This window comes from Molothrus ater, chromosome 12 (genome assembly GCF_012460135.2).
Source record: "Molothrus ater isolate BHLD 08-10-18 breed brown headed cowbird chromosome 12, BPBGC_Mater_1.1, whole genome shotgun sequence".
In the NCBI taxonomy this organism is placed as follows: Eukaryota; Metazoa; Chordata; class Aves; order Passeriformes; family Icteridae; genus Molothrus; species Molothrus ater.
The window spans coordinates 5,385,632-5,404,492 of record NC_050489.2 but is presented as its reverse complement, the minus strand read 5'-3'; the positions used below and the strand labels follow the sequence as shown (position 1 = coordinate 5,404,492).

The window sequence follows — 18,861 nt, the reverse complement described above, 5'->3', positions numbered from 1 at the left end:
AATGGAAATAAATGGTGATGAGTCAGTAAAAAAATAGGGAAAGTCTCTAAAACATTTAAACAGCAATAACAACAACCAAACAAACCAGGAAAAAGCCTTAATACTCATACACTATGAAGACTGGGTTACACTTCCTACATCAAATTTAGGATACACAGAGGAACTTAGGAAGGGAAAGCCCTCTCAAAATCATGAACTTCTTGGGACAGTTCAAGTTAAAGACTTGTCAAGATGGAAGAACATACTGAAAATTACAAAAACCAATCAGGTATCTTGATGGGATAATGGTTCTCTTCTGCTTTAGCTTTTTACAGCTTTACTGAATCCAGGCTTATTTGAAAAATCTCTTCTGTGATGTTCACCATTAATTTTCTGGGAAGGGATTTTAACATAGAGTAACAAACCAGTTGCTCCAACCTGCTGTTGCAGCTGGTTATAAAGGTTCATTGGATTGCAGAGAGATATTGCAAATTGATACATCCTGTCATTTCAGACAGCAACTAGCAAAAGTATTCTCCCACCTACCAATAAAGTTACACCAAAGGTGGCAGGAAGAAGGCAAAGGATTTCATACTTAATCATTGAGTTAACAGCAGCTTCTGAAGGCTCTTCTGGTTAAACCAAGCCCTGAAAATCAAGCCTGCTGAAGCTGACTGCAGTTTCAAACACTGTAGGTCAGAGTTGCCTCTAAACCCATCTCTTTTCACCATGTCATTTTAAAAGATGCTGTCAATCTGTGAAATCCAACGGATTCTCAGACTTCTGATTGCATTAGGATTATATGACTGTCTTTGCTCTCAAAAATCCAATGGATAATTCTATAAGACGAGACTTGGAAATAAAATCCTTATATTCATGCAAAATGTAGGCTTCTCTGCATCAGTGTAATTGATAAAACTGACAATGCCAGACATTCTGATTTTTAAAAATCTGACAATAGAGAATATGTAGTTGACTGAACATGTCTCTGCAATTGTGGACAAACATTGTACATTCCATGAATATTCTGAGGGAAGAGGTATTATATTATCATGATTAAACCACAATGGGTGAGAAGCTAGGCTGCTCCTGGCGTTTTCAGGTCATTACAATTTATTTTTAAAAGAAGATTATGAGAGTGTTAAAAGTCTTGCAAGCCTTGAGGTTACTATTGCTATTACATACTGCCCTAAATCCATCAGCAAATTAAGTATTCAAGCTGGTATTTTTCTTTATGGCTTGTGGGTTTTTTTAGGTTGCTCCCACTTTTTACCCTAAATAGACAAATGTTTTTTGAAAACTTGGGGTTTTTATTTGGGTTACTCCAAGTTAAATGCTTGGAGTTGGTTGAGAGGATATTGAAGTTTTGAAGACCCTCTGCAAATATCATACTGTGTTATTTTAAAACCTCACTCTATAATATGCCTTCATGTAAAATACCTACTGAGTGTAGAGTTTGGGAAGACACATCTTCAGAAAAAAAATCTTAATGCCCTAAGCCTCTAGCTGCAATCAGGAGAAATCTCTTTTCCCATTTTCATACCATAACATGAGATAAAAGCTACTGGTTATTGTACCCAGTCCTACTGTATATCCTTCAAAAAATAGGACAATTATGCACAAACATTTCTCTACTGTCGTTTCTGAAAATTCCTGAGGTATATGATGGGCTACTTTTAAGTACAGTAGTTTGCTCATTCATAAAACATAAACCTTCTAAAGAGATAACTTTGATGGGCTCAAGCTGGGGACAGCCCATGTTCTCTCCTAATATGCCTCATCTTTTTTGCAGACAGAATAATGACAGCCTGGCATGTCTCTGCTCCTTACCATCATACAGCTTTTAAAATAGAAGTTAAAGCAAACCAGAAAACAAAAGTAAAGAAAGCACCAGAGGATCTCAATGATCATGGCAGAAAGGATATTAGCACAAATAATCAATTAAAACGCATTAAGGTGATGACCATGTTATCAGGGACTTCCAGTGTGGCATCAATCTTCTGAGGGTGGCAGTCAGGGAAACCAAGCGTGCCCAGATGTGAAATAATGACTGCAAATTAATAATCACAACAGACTCCTTAAATAACAAAACATGTCTTAATGAATTACTATTGATTGCCAAAAAGCATTATCATAAATAGAGGACTTGGCTAAAGCAGGAGCAGCCACTGTGCCACTGTAAGATGGGAAGTTCTCATGAAATCTTTCTTAGAGTTTCTTGGGGAAAATCCAGCTTGTTTTTCCATAGTCTTTCATGGGCAAGGAGGAAAAAATTTTTAAAAAGGAAAAAAAAAGGTAAAAATGCCACCACAATCAGTAGCTTCACTAACAGAGCCTGCTGTACATCCTTGGATCATCGTGGAATCCTAGAATGATTTGGGTAGGAAAGGACCTTAGAGGTCATCTCATTCCAACCTCCCTGTCATGGGCAGGGACACCTCCCACTAAACTAAGCTGCTCCAGGCCCCATCCAGCCTGGCCTGGATGTTCTATAATTTATTTGCTCTATCAAACTGTCAAATTTGTGCTGGAATTTAGTTGGATTTTGAGAAAAAAGGAAGTTCATTTCTTTTGTAGAAACTGAATGTTTGAGATGATAAACAGCCAGAAGATCTAAACAGCTTTGGTGTTCAAGTCACAGCAGTCTCAGAAAGATATTTTTAATCTGACTGCTTGGAATAAAAAGCAGGAAATTTCAAAATATTCAGACTGATCAAACACCAAGATGGTGCTCCACAGCTTCCTCAGACATTCCTTTCTGCCACAGATCAGTAACATTCCCAACCTGTAAACACCCATAGCTGTCCTGAATGCACACAGAACACACTTTTTTTTACTTAAGTGCATGAAACCCACTGCTGTTTAATGAAATCCATCTGCTGGATAATAGATGATGATTTCAACTTAAGCTGAGTTTGAAGTGTAACTGTTGACAGATGTAATTCATGAAAGAGGCAATAAGAAATGTAAAAGGCAAAACATTACCCAGAAGCTACTTAATTCTTAGGGATGATCCCCCCAGAATCAATACAGCTAGTAAGGGACTAAGGCCCCAGATAAAATTAAAACAGATGATCCTTGACTTCCAAGCACAAAATCCTTCAAGGTGAAAATATTACCAAAATTGGGATCTCCAGTCTCTATGTTGATTTAAACAGGGTAAATATATTTAACATACAAGAGATGCTGTTAACTGTTGGAAGGCATGTCAAACATCACCCTCAGTGAATCCCCTGATGAGAAAAAATGAATGGCAGGAGATTACAAAGCTAAAGCTCATGGATCAAGTAAGGTCAAGGGAGCTTGAGACAGCAGGATTAGAGAGGTGGGATCTTTAATGCACTTCCCCCAAGCACTAATGGAATAATAATGGCTCCTTCTCAAATTAAATGCTACCCCATGTTGAAATATTAATGTGTATGACAGTCTAAGAAATGTTACCTTCTGCTCACTGGGTAAAAACTTAAAATAGCATTATGCTTTTGCAAAGAGTAAATTGTATCCCAACTAATTGAATGGCATAAAATCCTAAAATGCCACCAAAAAAGTGAGCATAACCATCAGTCCTTCCAGGCAAGGTTAACTGAAGAATTTAACCCAGGGCTGAGTGATCATTGGGTCACCAGAGGAAACTCCTCCTCAAGGACCATGTGCCAAAAAACAAGTTAAGCCCTGACATTCTGGCATTCTCTTTATTTATATGGCACAAACTAATGCATAGGGTTTTCCTGGTGTTTCCCTTTGGTTTGAGGTTGTCAAGTTTGTGTTTTGGTTTATTTTATTTTGGATTAAATGTTTGCTAGTTACGAAAAACATAAAGATTGCCAGGCCATTCTTCAATTTCAAGTGTTGTCAGCTCTCAAGATTGATTCTTCTGTCTGGTGCCAAGGCAGAACCTCACAGCACCTTCCAGTATCTGAAGGAGCTTGCAGGGAAGCCAGAGGGACATCCTTTGTCAGGAAGTGCAGTGACAAGAAAAGGAGTCATGGGTACAGATTGGAAGAGGGGAAATTTAGGTTAGGATGTTAGGAAGAAATCTTTTACTGTGAGGCTGGTGAGAGACTTGAAGAGGCGTCTCAGGGAGGTTGTGCATGATCCCAGCCTGGCACTGTTCAAGTTTAGGTTGGGTAGGAGCTCACCTGAAGCTGAAATACCAACCAAGACACTATGTCCTCTCTTGTCCAGGCCCTGAAACTCCCCCACAGGCACAGGAGAGCCCATTCCATTAAAAAAACCCAAACCCAAAACAAACAAAAAAACCAACCAAACAAAAAAAAAAAAAAAAAAAAAAAAAAACCAACAAAAAACAAACCACCAAAAAACCACAAACAAACAAACAAAAAAAAACCAAACAAAAAACCCCCAAAAACCCCCCAAAACCAAACAAAACCCATTCATTAAAAAACTCCAGATTTTTCTGTTGCTACTTTCTAGTGACTAATTACTGACTCCAGAAAACAAAAGTATGATAAAACTAAGTCTACAATGTAACAAAAATCCAGAGAGATACGCAATGAATAAACAGAACTAGTAACACAGTATTTCCTCTACATATTGCAGTTAATTTTACTGTAGCAATAAAATAGACCAAATTGTTATTTCAAAGGATAAAAAAGATTTTTTTGGGGCATCTACATTAAAATAAAACCATGACATTGATAATCAAAATATGCCTGGTCACAAAGCAACCACAGCATGTAATGCACTGGTAATGATAATAATTATGGTAGTGATTTGTGCACATCACTAACAAAAGTCTTAGAGCTCAACTGCAGCTTTGCCAAAAAACCTCTACCCTGGATGCTGAAAAGTTCTTCAGACTGCAAAAGCCCTTCAAATCTACCCCTGACATGGGTGAACATACACCAGCACAAAACCTGTGGTCTACCAAGTAGTACTCAGGCAGTACTGAGTGAGCGTTTTACACTGATAGGTATTTGCCAGGCCCAAGTGGAGTGGGCTCCCTTGACTCACACCTTCCACAAAATGCAGCTCAGAGAGAGAAAACCCTTCCCAGTCAGCAACAGGTGGGAGATAGCTGGATATTGAGATACCAAAGGTCTGGCTGCATCTGGAAGCCCAGCCCTGCACACACTGCTGTTCTGATTATCCAGGACAGAACTGAGAGGAAGCAAACAAAAAATATTCCAACTTCTCTTTTAGCTAAAGGGGGGAAATAACAAACATACAGCCTGTTACATGCCACTTGAAGAAAATTCAATTCAGGCAAAGGACATCTACACAGTCCCATTTACGAGCTAAAGAGTGGGGGCTGTCACAAACTAGGAATAAACTGCTCAATGTTGCTTTATTACCATATACCCATCTTCTTGCTACTAATTTGAGAAAGGTCCATCAGACAAAAAAAAAAACCAAACTAAAACTACAGTTACTGTGCCCAGAGATACATTAGGATCACTTGTGGCACAATGCTTTTAAGCACTTGTTACTGCTGTAAGTCATGAAGTGCACATTACAAATGAATCTCAATAAACTACACTGAAAAGAGGGTAGACTTTATATGCTAAAGTATTTAAACATCTTGTCTTATCCTCAACATCATTGCCTGGGTTGAAGAAGAGAGTAATGACAGAATTAATTATTGGTTCATTTCAGTTCACAGTTACCAGGCAGCAAGAAGAATGGAAAGAGAAAAATATATTGAAGAAATTAATACAATATTATACCACTTGACAATAGACACCTGATATCATAAGCTCTAATACTAGAAACCACAGCTACTGAAATGTTTATGGTTATGTGTAATGTAAAATAAGTGACCACAAACACTAAAAGCAAAGTAAATAAACTGGAGGAAGAACCTGAACTTGCACTTTTATTCACAACAAAACTCAGTGTAGCCATCTCCACACTTTAATTCATCCTGAAAGTTCACTTCTGTAAATACTGTGTTTTCTCTGGAGCTTTTGCAATATTTTGCACCTATTTCAGCCTAAGAAAAACACATCATTATGCTAGGCATCTTTCTCCTATCCCTTCCTTTTGGTTTTCATTTTACAGATGACTGCAGTTTGGACTGTAAGTAAGCAGAGAAAACTTTCTAAATCTGTTTCAAAGTATTATGTCAAATGTATTTTAACTCCTATAAAATGAGTATGAAAGCATTCTGCAACTTGAAAGAGTTGAAAGTACCAAGTCTTTATTAACCTTTAACTAATGTAAACAATAGTATTAAGATGCATTTTGAATTTGGTCTCCCTTAAACCAAGAAACTTAGATCATCACTACCTAAAGTATGGCATTTGGACTGTCCACAATTAATTGCTGTCTAACTAATCTCTGAGTCAGAACTTAGTCCTACATATTTCTTAGAGATTTATTCACTTACTACTACATACTACCAGCACTAATACATTAGGCTACTGGAAAATGCTCCAAACTACTTAGTGAAAATATATGATGGTTTAAAAAAAAAAATCCCTAAAATTAAGTAAAAACTTGTTTCAGATTTTTGTAAACTCCATTAGCAAGCATTGCCCTGGAAGTGAAATCTCAGGCATGACAGAATGACAAGCTTTGTTCCAGGCAATCTCAGACTTCTATATTCAGACTAGGTAAGGGAAAAAACGATCACAAAGGTGAGACCAGCAGTAACCCGGGGCAAGGTTAGCTACCACTGCTCTAACAACATCTTCTTGATCCTGACAGAGGGGCTGCCACCAGCAAAGGGCTGGAACTTGAGCTACATGACAGAGTGGTGAACATCCCAGCAGCACGCTCGGATTGACCCGCTGGGTTCTGTCACTGCCTCGGAGCAATGACAATCCCCCCGGCAGGCAGCCTTGCTCCAGACTGACTAGCGGGGGTCGGACACACAAAGTGCTGTGGTTTGGAAATTGGTCTGTCAAGCTCTTGGTCTGCAGCCAAAGCTCAGGCTGGAACACAGCTCAAAGCCAGTGCAAGTGACTGACACCAACACGCGACAGCGACAGGCACGACAAAACCCCAGAGAGAAGGCGAGGAGGATCTGAGAGCTGCTCCTCAGGACCCGAGCGAAAGGAGCTGCTGGGGTAGCCTTGCTTCACAGGGGGAAGCATCCGTGTCACCGAAACTGCCAGCGCTAATTAGAGCCCTGCAGGCATCCTCAGGGATTGCCAGACACCGAGGAATAAACTGCCTCTCGCTCCTATGGGCTGCCCCTCAGTCAAAAGCCGGCGCGATAAGGAGAGGAATCGCGTGGGAAGCTTTTCATCTCTCCCGCCTGCGCTGCTCTGTGGCTGAGGGAAATCACCCTGAGCAGCTGCACTGCTGAGCAGTTAATCGTTTTCACAACCACTAAAAGTCTCATCATGCCAAACCCTTCCTGAACCTTTCCAAGATGAAATCAGGCCAACCAACTCATGTCTTCTGATAAGATTTTCTCCAGAATACTCGTTCTGGGCAATCTCTGCAACCTTGTTACAATCGCAATACTCATTCTGGGTAATCTCTGCAATCTTGTTACAATCCAAGTAACATAAAAATTAAAAAAGCGACATGGTTAATGGGCAGAGATATCCACCATTCATAAATTAAAAATGTGCTTAAACTAATCTGTATTTTTATAGGTGAAAAATATTAACCAACATCACAATTTAAAAGGAAAAGAGAATTTTAAAAAGCAATATGTGTAATCAGCAAATGAAATTAGCTATTGTATTTAATTTGAGTAAGAGCTTGTGAAAAATGACAGTTTAAGTCACAGACATGCCATTTTAATGGTGTACATTGAACTCCTGAGATATTTTTTTAAAAAGAACAGCTACCTAAACACAAGGGCTCCAGTCCTGCAAAACCCCACGTCAGGCTTGTGAGTCAAACACACTCAACTTTAATAATGACTCAAAACTCAATGGCTTCAGCTGCATGCTGCAAATTAGGCACTTACAGGACGAGCACTATAGAGAATACTCTAATAACAAACACCTGTACTGTGCCTCGACCACTCAGTAACAACTAAAAATTCTAACCAGTGAAACACTTAAATTCTGCTAAACACCTTACTGCTCCAAGCATTTTCACGCAGCTGTACAGTCCACTTTTCCTAAACTACATAGCGCCTCTGGTCACTTCCAGTGTTTTTAATGCTAATAGTTTACAGATTTAAAAGACCAAAAGTACATTCCACAGCACTGCATATGACACCTGATGCTAAGTCATCGTTAGGTGCTTTGTCTGCAGTCACCCGGGGCCAAACTGTCCTCGGACTCCCCGATGGGACCAGACCACTGCTTCGTCTAAGACTTTGCCTAACACGCACCTCGGCGCTCCTGGACGCGGACGACGAGCTCCCAGGCGGCCACCGCCTCCCTGTCCAGGGCGGCGCGCAGCGTCACCTCGCCGCTCTCTCGCTCCACGCTCACCGGCGACTCCTCGACGGGCGGCGACAGCAGCTCGAACCACGCGGAGGCGAAGCGCGCTGGGGCCAGGGTGGCCAGGCGGGTGCCCGGCCGGGCGTCCTCGGGCAGGGCGAGCGCCAGGGGCGCGGCGGGCGGCAGCGCGGCCCGGCGGCGGCGGGGCGGCGGCGGCGGGAGGCGCTTGGGCTGCGGCAGCACCTCCAGCTCCAGGGGCTCGCTGAGCAGCGCGGGCCGGCCGCGATCCCGCGCGTAGACGCGCAGCGGGATGGGAGCGCGCAGGTGGAGCAGGGAGCTCACCAGCACCACGCGTCCGCTGCGCGGCACCACGAAGAAGTGCGCGCTGCGCGGGAGGGCGAAGTAGCGCAGCTCCGCGTTGGCGCCCGCGTCCGCGTCCTCGGCCCGCGCCTGCCACACCTGGGACTTGAGCGCCAGCGTCTCCTCCACGCGGAGCTGCGCGGAGCCCGGCCCCACGAACCGCGGCGCGTTGTCGTTGTCGTCCAGGACGCGCACGGTGAGCGCGGCCAGCTCGGCGGGCGCGGCGCCCTGGGGCGCGCAGCGCTTGCAGCACAGCCCCAGGCGGAGCGAGTACAGCGCCCGCGCCTCGCGGTCCAGCGGGCGGCGGGTGCGCAGCCACACGCGGGCCGTGCGCGCGTCCAGCGACACCTGGAAGTGCGAGTGTCCCTCGCCCAGCAGCTGCAGGTGCCAGCGGCGCCCCTGCACCTTGGCGCACCAGGGCTCGGGCCCCAGCCGCGTCAGGGGGATGCTGAGCCCGCGCACCCGCGTGCCCGCCGGCCGGTTCTCCGCGACGTGCCCGTCGAACGAGGGTGTCCTGCGCGGCGCGGCGCGGGCGGCGGCCAGAGCCCAGCAGAGCAGCAGGCAGCCGGCGGCGCGCCGCGCTCCGCGGGGGGCCATGCCGGCTGCGAGCGGCGGCTGCGGGCGGGCGGGCGGGTGCGCGGCGCTCCCCGCGCTGCCCGGCCCTGCCCGCCGCTCCCCGCAGTGGGCGGGCGGGGAGGGGCCGGGGCACACGGGGCCGCTCCCGCCCCCGCCCTGCCTTCCCCGGTCCGAGAGCACGCGGAGCGAACCGTCCCGTGCGCCGGCTGTAGGATGTCCCCGCCGGGCGAGCTGCCCAAACGATCCCGCTGGCGGAACAAGTGCCGCTCGCTTTTCCTCCTCCGGCAGCCGAGTTCTTCCTCCGCGCGCCGCGGGCATCGCTGCACAGGTGATGTCCTGCAGTCTGTCACATGTCAAGCAAGCTGTCCTAGCACTCCGGTGGCCCCTGAAAACATTTAATTGTCGATTTCTAGACAGCTACCTATTCTGAAATGCCAGTTTTGCTCTCAGCTTGTACTTGAGGGCTGTCACTGACCTGAAGTCACATCTTTGGTCACAATTAATTAGCTCCCTTATATCTCCGGATTTGTGAAGGTAAAGAAATTCTTGATGAAATGTAGCTTGACTAAAGAATGATTCTGGTGATAACCAGAGAGAAATATAACCCAGCATTTATTTGCCTGTTTGGATTTTTAGAGTAAAACTAAAAAACCCAATAAAAGTAAATTTCACCATGTTATGACTACATAAATCAGGGATGTTGTAGAAAAAGTTACTGGATTATGCAATTCCTCTTCAAAACAGATCAGTGCTTTCAAGAATAAAGTCCAAAACAATACAAAATGGATATTGGCTGTGTTTATGTAGTACATGAATCATTTAAGATTAAGAATCATTCTGAGATTAAAGAACAGCAAAATAATAAAAGATACTCTGTATTGGTCACATTACTTGAATTTCATGAGACTGAATAATGTTTACATTTCTCATAAAACAGTGCATTTCCCTTATGTATACCACCCAAGACTGTGAAAAACTTCATGGACACAAAATTGTGCTTTCCTGTAAGCCTTTTGGACAAACTGGTTGTCTCTTTGGGGAATTGGCAGTCCAGGATCAAGTAGGAAGCCTATGGGAGGCTCAGAATGAAAAACCCAAGTGCTCAACAGGGAGTGACTTTCTCCATTTCATCCTGCAAGCAATTAGGGAGAAACAAATCATCAGCTTCACACAATCTCTCCATTTATGCCTCACATTGAAATGTCTCTATAAAAGCACCCTCCTCTACCGAGATGTTATCTTCAGTGCTTTTTTAGCCTTAAAATAGAATTTTACACTTGTGTGTACAGAGCAAAGGGCAATAAAGAATGGAATGGGATAGGAAGAACCCATAATTTGGTCACAAAGATTTATGTGGCTTCAAGGTAAAAGGATTTTCCCAAGAGTTTCCTAGCTACTAGGATACTACAAGGAATCTACAATTACAATTTCATCAAATTTTGATCAAAACATTTAGTGAGAGCATTTTAGTGAGTTCTGTTTTCTACATCCACCAGGATTTACCTCTGTAAATACCAGGAACAGTGCTATATTTTGCAAGGTCTTTCACTTCTGCATCAGATGTTCAACAGATAAGTAATTTAAACACATATGTGGTTTCAACAGACTAAAGATGAGCCTCATTCATGATTTCAAATGCAGAACTCAAACTATGTTATCCTAATCAGCATGTAGACAGGAAACTGGGAGATTGCACAAGGGTTTTTTTAGAAAGAAATAGAGACCTTATACCATGTCTCTACTTACCTTAAAAAAATAAAAGTATGTTGTTTTATAGTTCACTGCCCTATGGTAGTCATAGAGAAATACTTGAGACTCCCTAATCCTATTACCAACTCTGCAAATCAGTGGGAATCTGAATTGGTGCCCTGGATATTGGATAGTCAGAGTCCTTCTGCCTTCAGCCCACCTCCAGAAATCCTGACCACTGTCACTTTATAGTACAAGCTCCTCAGGTCTTCTACTTCACAAGTCTGTTGAGATCTAGAATATATCATTTACATATCATTTGCATCCTTTCCCTGACTGTTGAACAGCACTCTCTGCGGTCCCATCAGGGTTCTCTGAATGTTCCAGACCATCCTCCCATTTACAAAATCTTTTATTTCTGTTACCTCTAAATTTGGATTTGTCAAGATGCACCAGTTCTTACATTAAAGCAAGATTTTTTTTGGTCCTGCCTTGAATTACATGTGTGCATCTTTTATTGCAGTAACTTGAAGTTTCCCTCTTTTCTCTCTGTAAAATTCAGGATTTACAACCCTCAGGGTACACCTACATACCTGAGAGTAAATCTCTTGCCCAGGCTCAGAGGCTGCAGATTCTTGCAAGCCTGGATTGCAGGTGAGCATCGTTTCCAGAGATTTCACATGGCCACAGATCTCTCCTGGTCACACACAGCATCAGCTAAACCAACCTGCTGGTTACTGAGGTCCATCTATGTGACCAAGTGATGGCAAAGCCAAGACAAATGCATAATCTCTGTCAATGTTATGAATTCGTGTTTGGAAATTACTGAATTGTAACAGTCTGTAACTTAGTGATTTATATATAAACATATTTTTTTTTTACAGAAACATCATGACAAGCATTTGATGGAGAATTTGCAGTTTACAAATCAGAATTCCTCTGAAATATGAGCAGGAAACATTCTGAGGAAAATCTTGCCTTAACCTTATGGGACTGCAGTGTCAATATTGAGGCAGGAGAGAAGAACAAGACATTCTTCCTGGTTTACATATACCTTGTAGCTGAAGAGCAGGATGGCTTTGGGAAAAGTGGGACAATCAACTTTGCTTTTGATCAAAAGGAAAATATGCCTGAAGCAGTGAGTGCTCTTGACTGCCACATACTCAATAGCTGGCTTTCCCAGAGAAGAAAGGGGCTGGAAGTCCCCTAAGATCTTTTACTATAAATAACTGTAAATATATAATCATAACAGAATTAATTGACCCCTCCAGAGCAAGATGCTGTGTGTGCCACCAGGTGCACCTGCCAGACATTCCTGTCAAGCACAAGTTTAAACCCTCAGGAAGGGCTCTGCTCTGCTGCATATTCAGCCAAAGGAAGCTCTTCCTACACTATTTACTCCCCAGCCAGGATTCTACAAGAGTCTTGGCAAGCAGGTCTGCAGGGCCCAGCCCAGAGTGACACAACAGCCCCAGTGCAATTTGGGATGGTTTGTACATTGCCACTTTTCATAGCAACACTTGTAGCTCCATTTTCTCAAATGCAAGTCCTAATCCTTTCCTGTATAATTTTGCAAATTAAACCTAAATTATTCAGAAGTACAGCTGTTGTTGTGTAATCCTTGCTAGTTCTTTATGCAGCTTTCTCTCTATAAGTCACAAATTTTTCTTGGAGTCTAGTGCTGAAATAAGTGCAAGAAACACCTTCTGTCAGGCTAAAAGCAGAATTCTTCCTCCAAAAGGGAAAAGCTAGTGACTTTTTCGGTATCTTTCATTATTTTATAACAATTACTTTCCAGTTTATTTCAACCAGCTGGAAGACCCTTTCTGCTGTTAAGCATGGTGTGCTATATACAAGTCCAAGGTTAGAGCAAATGTTTTAATTACAATCATGTACCTAAATGGACATACATATACAGCTGGAAACACCTCCTACATGACTTATAATCAAACTAAATCAGCTATACCACCACATCCAAAAGGTGTTGTTGTTCTATTATTTCTAGAGTCTTATATTGTTGTTATCAGATTTCTAAAGTCCATACCTCTTTGGTGTATTCTCATGGCTGCAGATCTTCACTGACTCCTTCTGCTGCATGCTGTTCCCTCTCAGGTCAGGGCTCCTCCAAGGCTCTCCCTGCCTGGCTAACCCACCCCCTTTTATCCCAGTTATCTCCATTGGTCACAGCTGCAGCCCATCAAGGACAACCAGGACCGCCGGGGCAAAGCCTCTATACAGATATTTAAATACATTTCTCTACTATAAAAAGGGGAACCTGAGGTGTTTTAAAATGTGACAAGACAGCCACAATCAATTGTCACTCTAATCACACTCTAAAGGTATACTCTGTCTTCCCTGGCTGGTGCCTTACTGCTTACCAGTAGAAACACATCATTAATAATGTCCCTAAACAGTTTGAAAACCTTTACAGAAAAGCTTTTCTTAAGCCCTTAAGTCTTCACATGATAAAGTTTTTTTGACTTGTGACTAAGACAGAAAAAAGTTTTAAAAAAATTTAAAAAATAATGATTTTTGCATGACTTTATCCTAGTCTCTAAATGCTCATTTTTCTCAAGACTGTGTTCCATCCCCATACTGCCTTAATAAAACGTCTGTGAGAAGTAGACTGCTCTTTTCACATTCAATACATAAAATACAACAAATACATATGCCAAACACTAAATCTTAGTAAAATCTTGTTCCAATTTTTTTCAGTTATTTGTAATCTTGCAATAAACATAAAGAACCCATTAATTCTTGCTTGTCTTTCCTATTCACAAGTGTAATTCTCTAAAACTTCAGTATCTTTTGTTTTGGTCATCATGTTTCTCTATGTGTGAAACCCAAATTATTTTTGACTCAGCAGAACATATCAGAAGAACAAATTACACGGTCAGAATGTGGAGTTTGGCAAAGAAAATGTATCTGATTCCATTCTGCCCAGCTTTCAGCAGAAGCCAGGCAGGCTTCTTGTGAGCTGCTCAGCATCTGGCTTAAAGGGCTGCTGAGAATCTGGCCTTCCAGATTCCCCAGCTCTGGAAAGGACATCACTGGACTGCAGCCCTATGGCTTGGGATGTGAAGGCCTCCAGGGTCTGGAGCAGACAACTGCTGCAAAATCAGGGAGCCCACATCTGCCAAGGGCAGTAGCTCTGAAAGCCACAGATGGACTGACCTAGATCCAGTGTCCAGTGCAACCCTCCTCCGTAGAGGCTGCCTGGGTTTGAGAGGGGTTTGCCCCCAGGGAGGAGGAAGCAAACTTTAAAGCATTACACATCAGCACATTGAACAGAAAGGTACAGACAAGAGGTTTCTAGAAACAATCCTTTGGAAATAACATTTGTTTACATAACTCCAAACACTATGACAGTACAATGACCTGGTGTCTGGTTCATTTGAGGTATCTTATACAGTACATCACAAATAGCAAGGGTGTCAATCAGAACAGTTATTGTAAGAAATATTCTGGTTTACTCAGTGATAAAGACAAATGTATTACCAACAAGGGGAGAAACCACCTTTAAAGTAATTATCTCACCTTCATCTTTGAAAATTAAAGAAGCCCAACAGTGACACAAACCTAAACAAATGTTTGGATTTATCTAATGTATGTTTTGTGCACTTACATGTTAAAAATACTCAAACATATTAATGCTGGAAATTTAGGAACCAAAGCTTACAGCTGCTGTAAAGGGAAATTTAGGAACCAAAACTTACAGGCTGCTGTATCAAAGAAAATATTGTTTGTACAGCCAAGGAACCACATTGTGAGCCATTGTGAGCCATTGTGAGGCACAATGCCTCTGTGAAAGCTTCCTCACTCTTGTGGTCTCAGGCTATTAAAACAAGAAAGCTATGGAGGAAGATCTTTTGGCTGTTCTGTGTTCTCCTTGGGATGCCTTTTGCAGCTGCAGTGTGCCTGGAGCTCTGGGCTTTGTGGTTTTCAAAACCCTAACCCTAGGTGTAACCCTAACCCTAGGCAGTAAATGCTGCCTTAGGCTAAGGCTAAGCCAAAAATGTCCTAAGAAACCTTCAAGAATCCCCTATATATCCTTAGCAGTTGTGGAAAAATCCTGAAAAAACCTGCCACCTGTTGCTCTTTAACCCTCAGATGTCTTCCCTACCTTTTTACAGTGGATCTTGTCCTCTGAGGGCTCTGTCACTGTCCTGGTGTGAGGGTTGTGTCCTGTCCCGCCGGGAGGGCTCTGCTCTGGTCTCTCTGTTCGGGTTGCTGTGTTGTGCTGCTGTTGGGGGAAAAGGCTGTTGTTAGTGGGGCTGCTTAGGCTGAGGTTAGGGCTGGGCTAAGGGGTGCTGCACCTGTACCCTAACTTGCCTCCTAAGCTGTACCCTGTAGCCCTGATCTCCACTGCACTGTCCAGCCCTCAAGCCCCCCTCTCAGCTGCCCCTCAGCTCCTGTGTGTCACCCTTAATCCCCCTCCTTTGCCCCTCCGCCCCCAGCTTCTCAGTGTCACCCTCCAGCTGCCCCTGCCACCCTCAGCATCTCGGTGTGTCACCCACTGTCCCCTCTCCCTGCTCCTCCCTCAGCTCCCAGCCTCTGCCACCCTCAAACCCCCACAGTGCCCCTCAAGCTGCCCCACAGCCTCTGTCATGCCCTGAAAGGACCCTAAAAATACCCTATCAATTCCCTAAAAAAGCCCTAGTTTTCAAAGTGTCCTAAACACCCCACAAAAACCTAAAAATAGCCTCAGAATTCACTAAAAACACCCTACTTTTAAAAAGCCCCTAAAACACCCTTAAAAATCCCCAAATAACCTTTAAAAAATCTCTAAATAGTCCTAAAAGAGCTCTGAGAATACCCCTAAAATCTTTCAAATGCCCTGATAAGACCCTAAAAAAGCCTAGAAATTCCCTCAAAAACCCTAGAAATACCTTAGTCCAAAAAAAGTTCTCCACATACCCTCAATAGTCCTAAAAAAAGCCCTAAATATTTTTAAATAGCCTTACAAAAGCTCCAAGCACACACAAAAAAAGCACTAAAAATTCAAATTAGTAGTAAGAAAGCCCTTAAAACACCCTAAAAATCATTTAAATACCCTGAAAAAGCCCTAAAGCTATCCTAAACATTCCCAGAAAACTCTAAAAAACTCTAGCAAAAAACCCAAAAATAATACTCTTAAAGCCCTGAAAAAAAAAACCCATAAAAACCTTCTCAGCCACAAACCCTACCTGCAACTCTGCAGCCTCCAAACATCATCGCTACCTTTTAACTGGGGTAACTGCCTGCACCTGCTGGGAGGGTCCCAGGGCTGTCCCACCATCAGGGCTGCTGCCTTGTGCTGCAGTAGGGGAAACCTGGTGCTATTCAGGGTGAGCTTAGGGCTGGGGTGAGGGCCGCTACACCTGTGCCCTAACCCTACCCAGTGTCCTGTGCACCCCTAACCCTCAGTGTCAGCTCTCCACCTGTCAAGCCCCCCCCTCTTTGCCCCTCAGCCTGCAATGTCTGTGGGTCACCCCAAAGCTCCTGTTCGGGTACCCACATGCTGCTGCAGGGAGTCACCGGTGGGGATTGAGGGAAGAGAGGGATGGGGCAGGGGAGACCTGGATTTCAGAACCCCTGCAGACAGACAGACAGCCACTTAGCACCACAGGCAACTGAACACTACCTCCAGCCTTTATCCCTGGCAAACAAAACTCACCAGCCCAGGTTCCTGATGGCAGATTGCTGGAGCCACTTGGCACTGTCAAACCAGCCTGAGTTGGCACTGGTGCCAGCTCGGGTCTGGGAGGCACCTGTGCAATGTGGAATTTCAGGAGCAAACCAGGGTCACTCTGGGCCAGAGGCCCCTGAACACCAACATTGACCCTTTTCCCTAGGAAACAAAACTCACCATGCTGGGTTCCTGATGGCAGATTGCAGGAGCCACGAGGCACTTTCAAACCAGCCCAAGTTGGCACTGGGGCCAGCTTGGGTTTTTGAGGCATCCTGCCCAATGCGGAATTTCAGGAGCCAGCCGGCGACTCATTTCAGTGGACTGAAAATTACACATGAACTCAGGTAGTGTGCAGGTGGAACTTAAACCCCAATTCAGTTCCTGCTGAAATCTGTAAGATACAATCACAGCTTCTGTATCCCACTTTAAGTATATAAATATATATAGCATAAGGAAACACCTGAATGTGCTCCTCACATCTGATGGCACTATATGGATTATGTTCCTACAAAACATTTGCTATTTAGTCTTTGAAAATAAATGTAATTTAAAAGTCTGTCAATAAAACTGTAAAGAGTAATATTTTTCCTTTTCTCACTCCTGTCTTTTACAATCTGACATCTCTTCACACATGGACATCATTCCACTTCCAAATCCATTCTACTGTACTTTGCTATTATTGCATACAACTCTTTGTAAAGCCATGGTCCAGCCTGGGCACAGTGATTCTCATGCCACATTTATTCATTTATTTGAGCCCACTGCTGAGGCACCATTCAGAGTGTTGCATTGCAAATAATCCTTCTCTGCATTGCTTTGTTTGTTTATGGGACAATGGAAATTAAAGGGGACATCTTCTATGGCTTCAGTAAGATTTGGAACAGGCACAATGTTATTGTATAATTACTAATTAGATGCTTTAAAGCCACTGTTAATTATTGAAGATTGTAGTTTCTACTCCTGCTGTAAATTTTTCTTAATTTCTTTCTCATCAAATAGAATTCAATTTTCTTTTTTTTAATATTACTTTTCTTATAGTATCTTACTTCAGCTTCTGTAAGGTGGAAAAATCTTGCAATGTTTATTTTGAAGATATTGCAATGTCTGCCGATTTTTATAGCAATGTTTCTGTGATTTATTTTTCTAAAATTTTAATTTAAGCCAGAGATGACTTAGCAAGGATTTCATCAAGTGAGGATTTCCAGTGTATCTTCCAAGCAGAAGTGCTAAACACAGAGTTGCAGAGTGTTGTCACAACCATCAATATTTTGCTTTATTTACAGTTGCTTGAGGGATGAGACATTTTGTTCATGAGTTTTTTCATGCATTCTGTTACGACTCTAATTTGGTGTCATTCCAAGGGTGATTATGAGGTCAATGTGAGCATTACTTAAATAAAGACACCATTTATAGTGATTAAAACCTTGGGGAAAAAATCAGCAAGCTTTTCTTGATCCCCCTAGTGTTTGAAATTGAGTCTCAAAGGACTTGTGAAGGATCCTGCTTATTGAAAGTGATCTCCTGGAGATTTTTACATATCTCAAGTAGTCCTGAGAACTCTGCTGAATTACTAATCTATACATAGGGCATTATAACTTGCAAACCAATACATACTGAGCATTTTTACAGCTGACATTCCTAAATAATACAGAGTATAAGTTTAACAAATAGGAAAACCAGTCTTTTTAAAGCATCTCTGTTTATCATCCTTCATCAATATAAATGACACACAGAATTCTGTGGATATATCAAAAATGTTGAGAATTTCCAGGAATCCACTATTTCTGCATTACAATTAAAGGTTCTGAACAGAATAAACTGTTCAACGGATTCTGAAAAACCTTGGTCCATCCTTTCATGCTTTTGCAGTAAGAGCTGCCCTGTTTGCAGAGGAAATGATCTGTACCTGGGAGCAGCTGAAAAACAAACCAGGCCAAAACAATACACAACTGATGAGCTGATGAGCCAAAAACAATACACAACTTAAAGCATTGCTACCTCCAGATTTCTTTAATGAACCACAAACTCTTTTGCTTCCTGAGCCTCATATCGTAATTGGCAATAACTACTACACCTTCTCACAAAACACAAAAACTCATCAACTGCCAGCTCCCTGCTAATAAACTCATCCAGAACAACTTATTAAGACATAACCTTTAAGTGTGTGAGCAAACAATATGCAGTGAAATCCACAACACAAATATCTCTAAAGCGAGATGAAGTATTAGGATTACTGCAGCTTTCTCTGAGCGAAGCCAAGCATATGGTGGTATA

At 42.9% G+C, this 18,861-nt stretch overlaps 1 protein-coding gene across 1 annotated transcript in view; it reads right to left on the bottom strand.

Moving 5' to 3' along the window:
* LOC118691203 (neural-cadherin-like) overlaps positions 1–9,248 on the bottom strand; it is a 62,168-nt gene extending 52,920 nt beyond the window's left edge. Inside the window, exon 1 of the mRNA XM_036390315.1 lies at positions 8,240–9,248. Coding sequence (XP_036246208.1) covers positions 8,240–9,248 — 1,009 coding nt within the window. The remainder of the gene's footprint in view (positions 1–8,239) is intronic.
* Between the last annotated feature and the right edge of the window lie 9,613 nt (positions 9,249–18,861).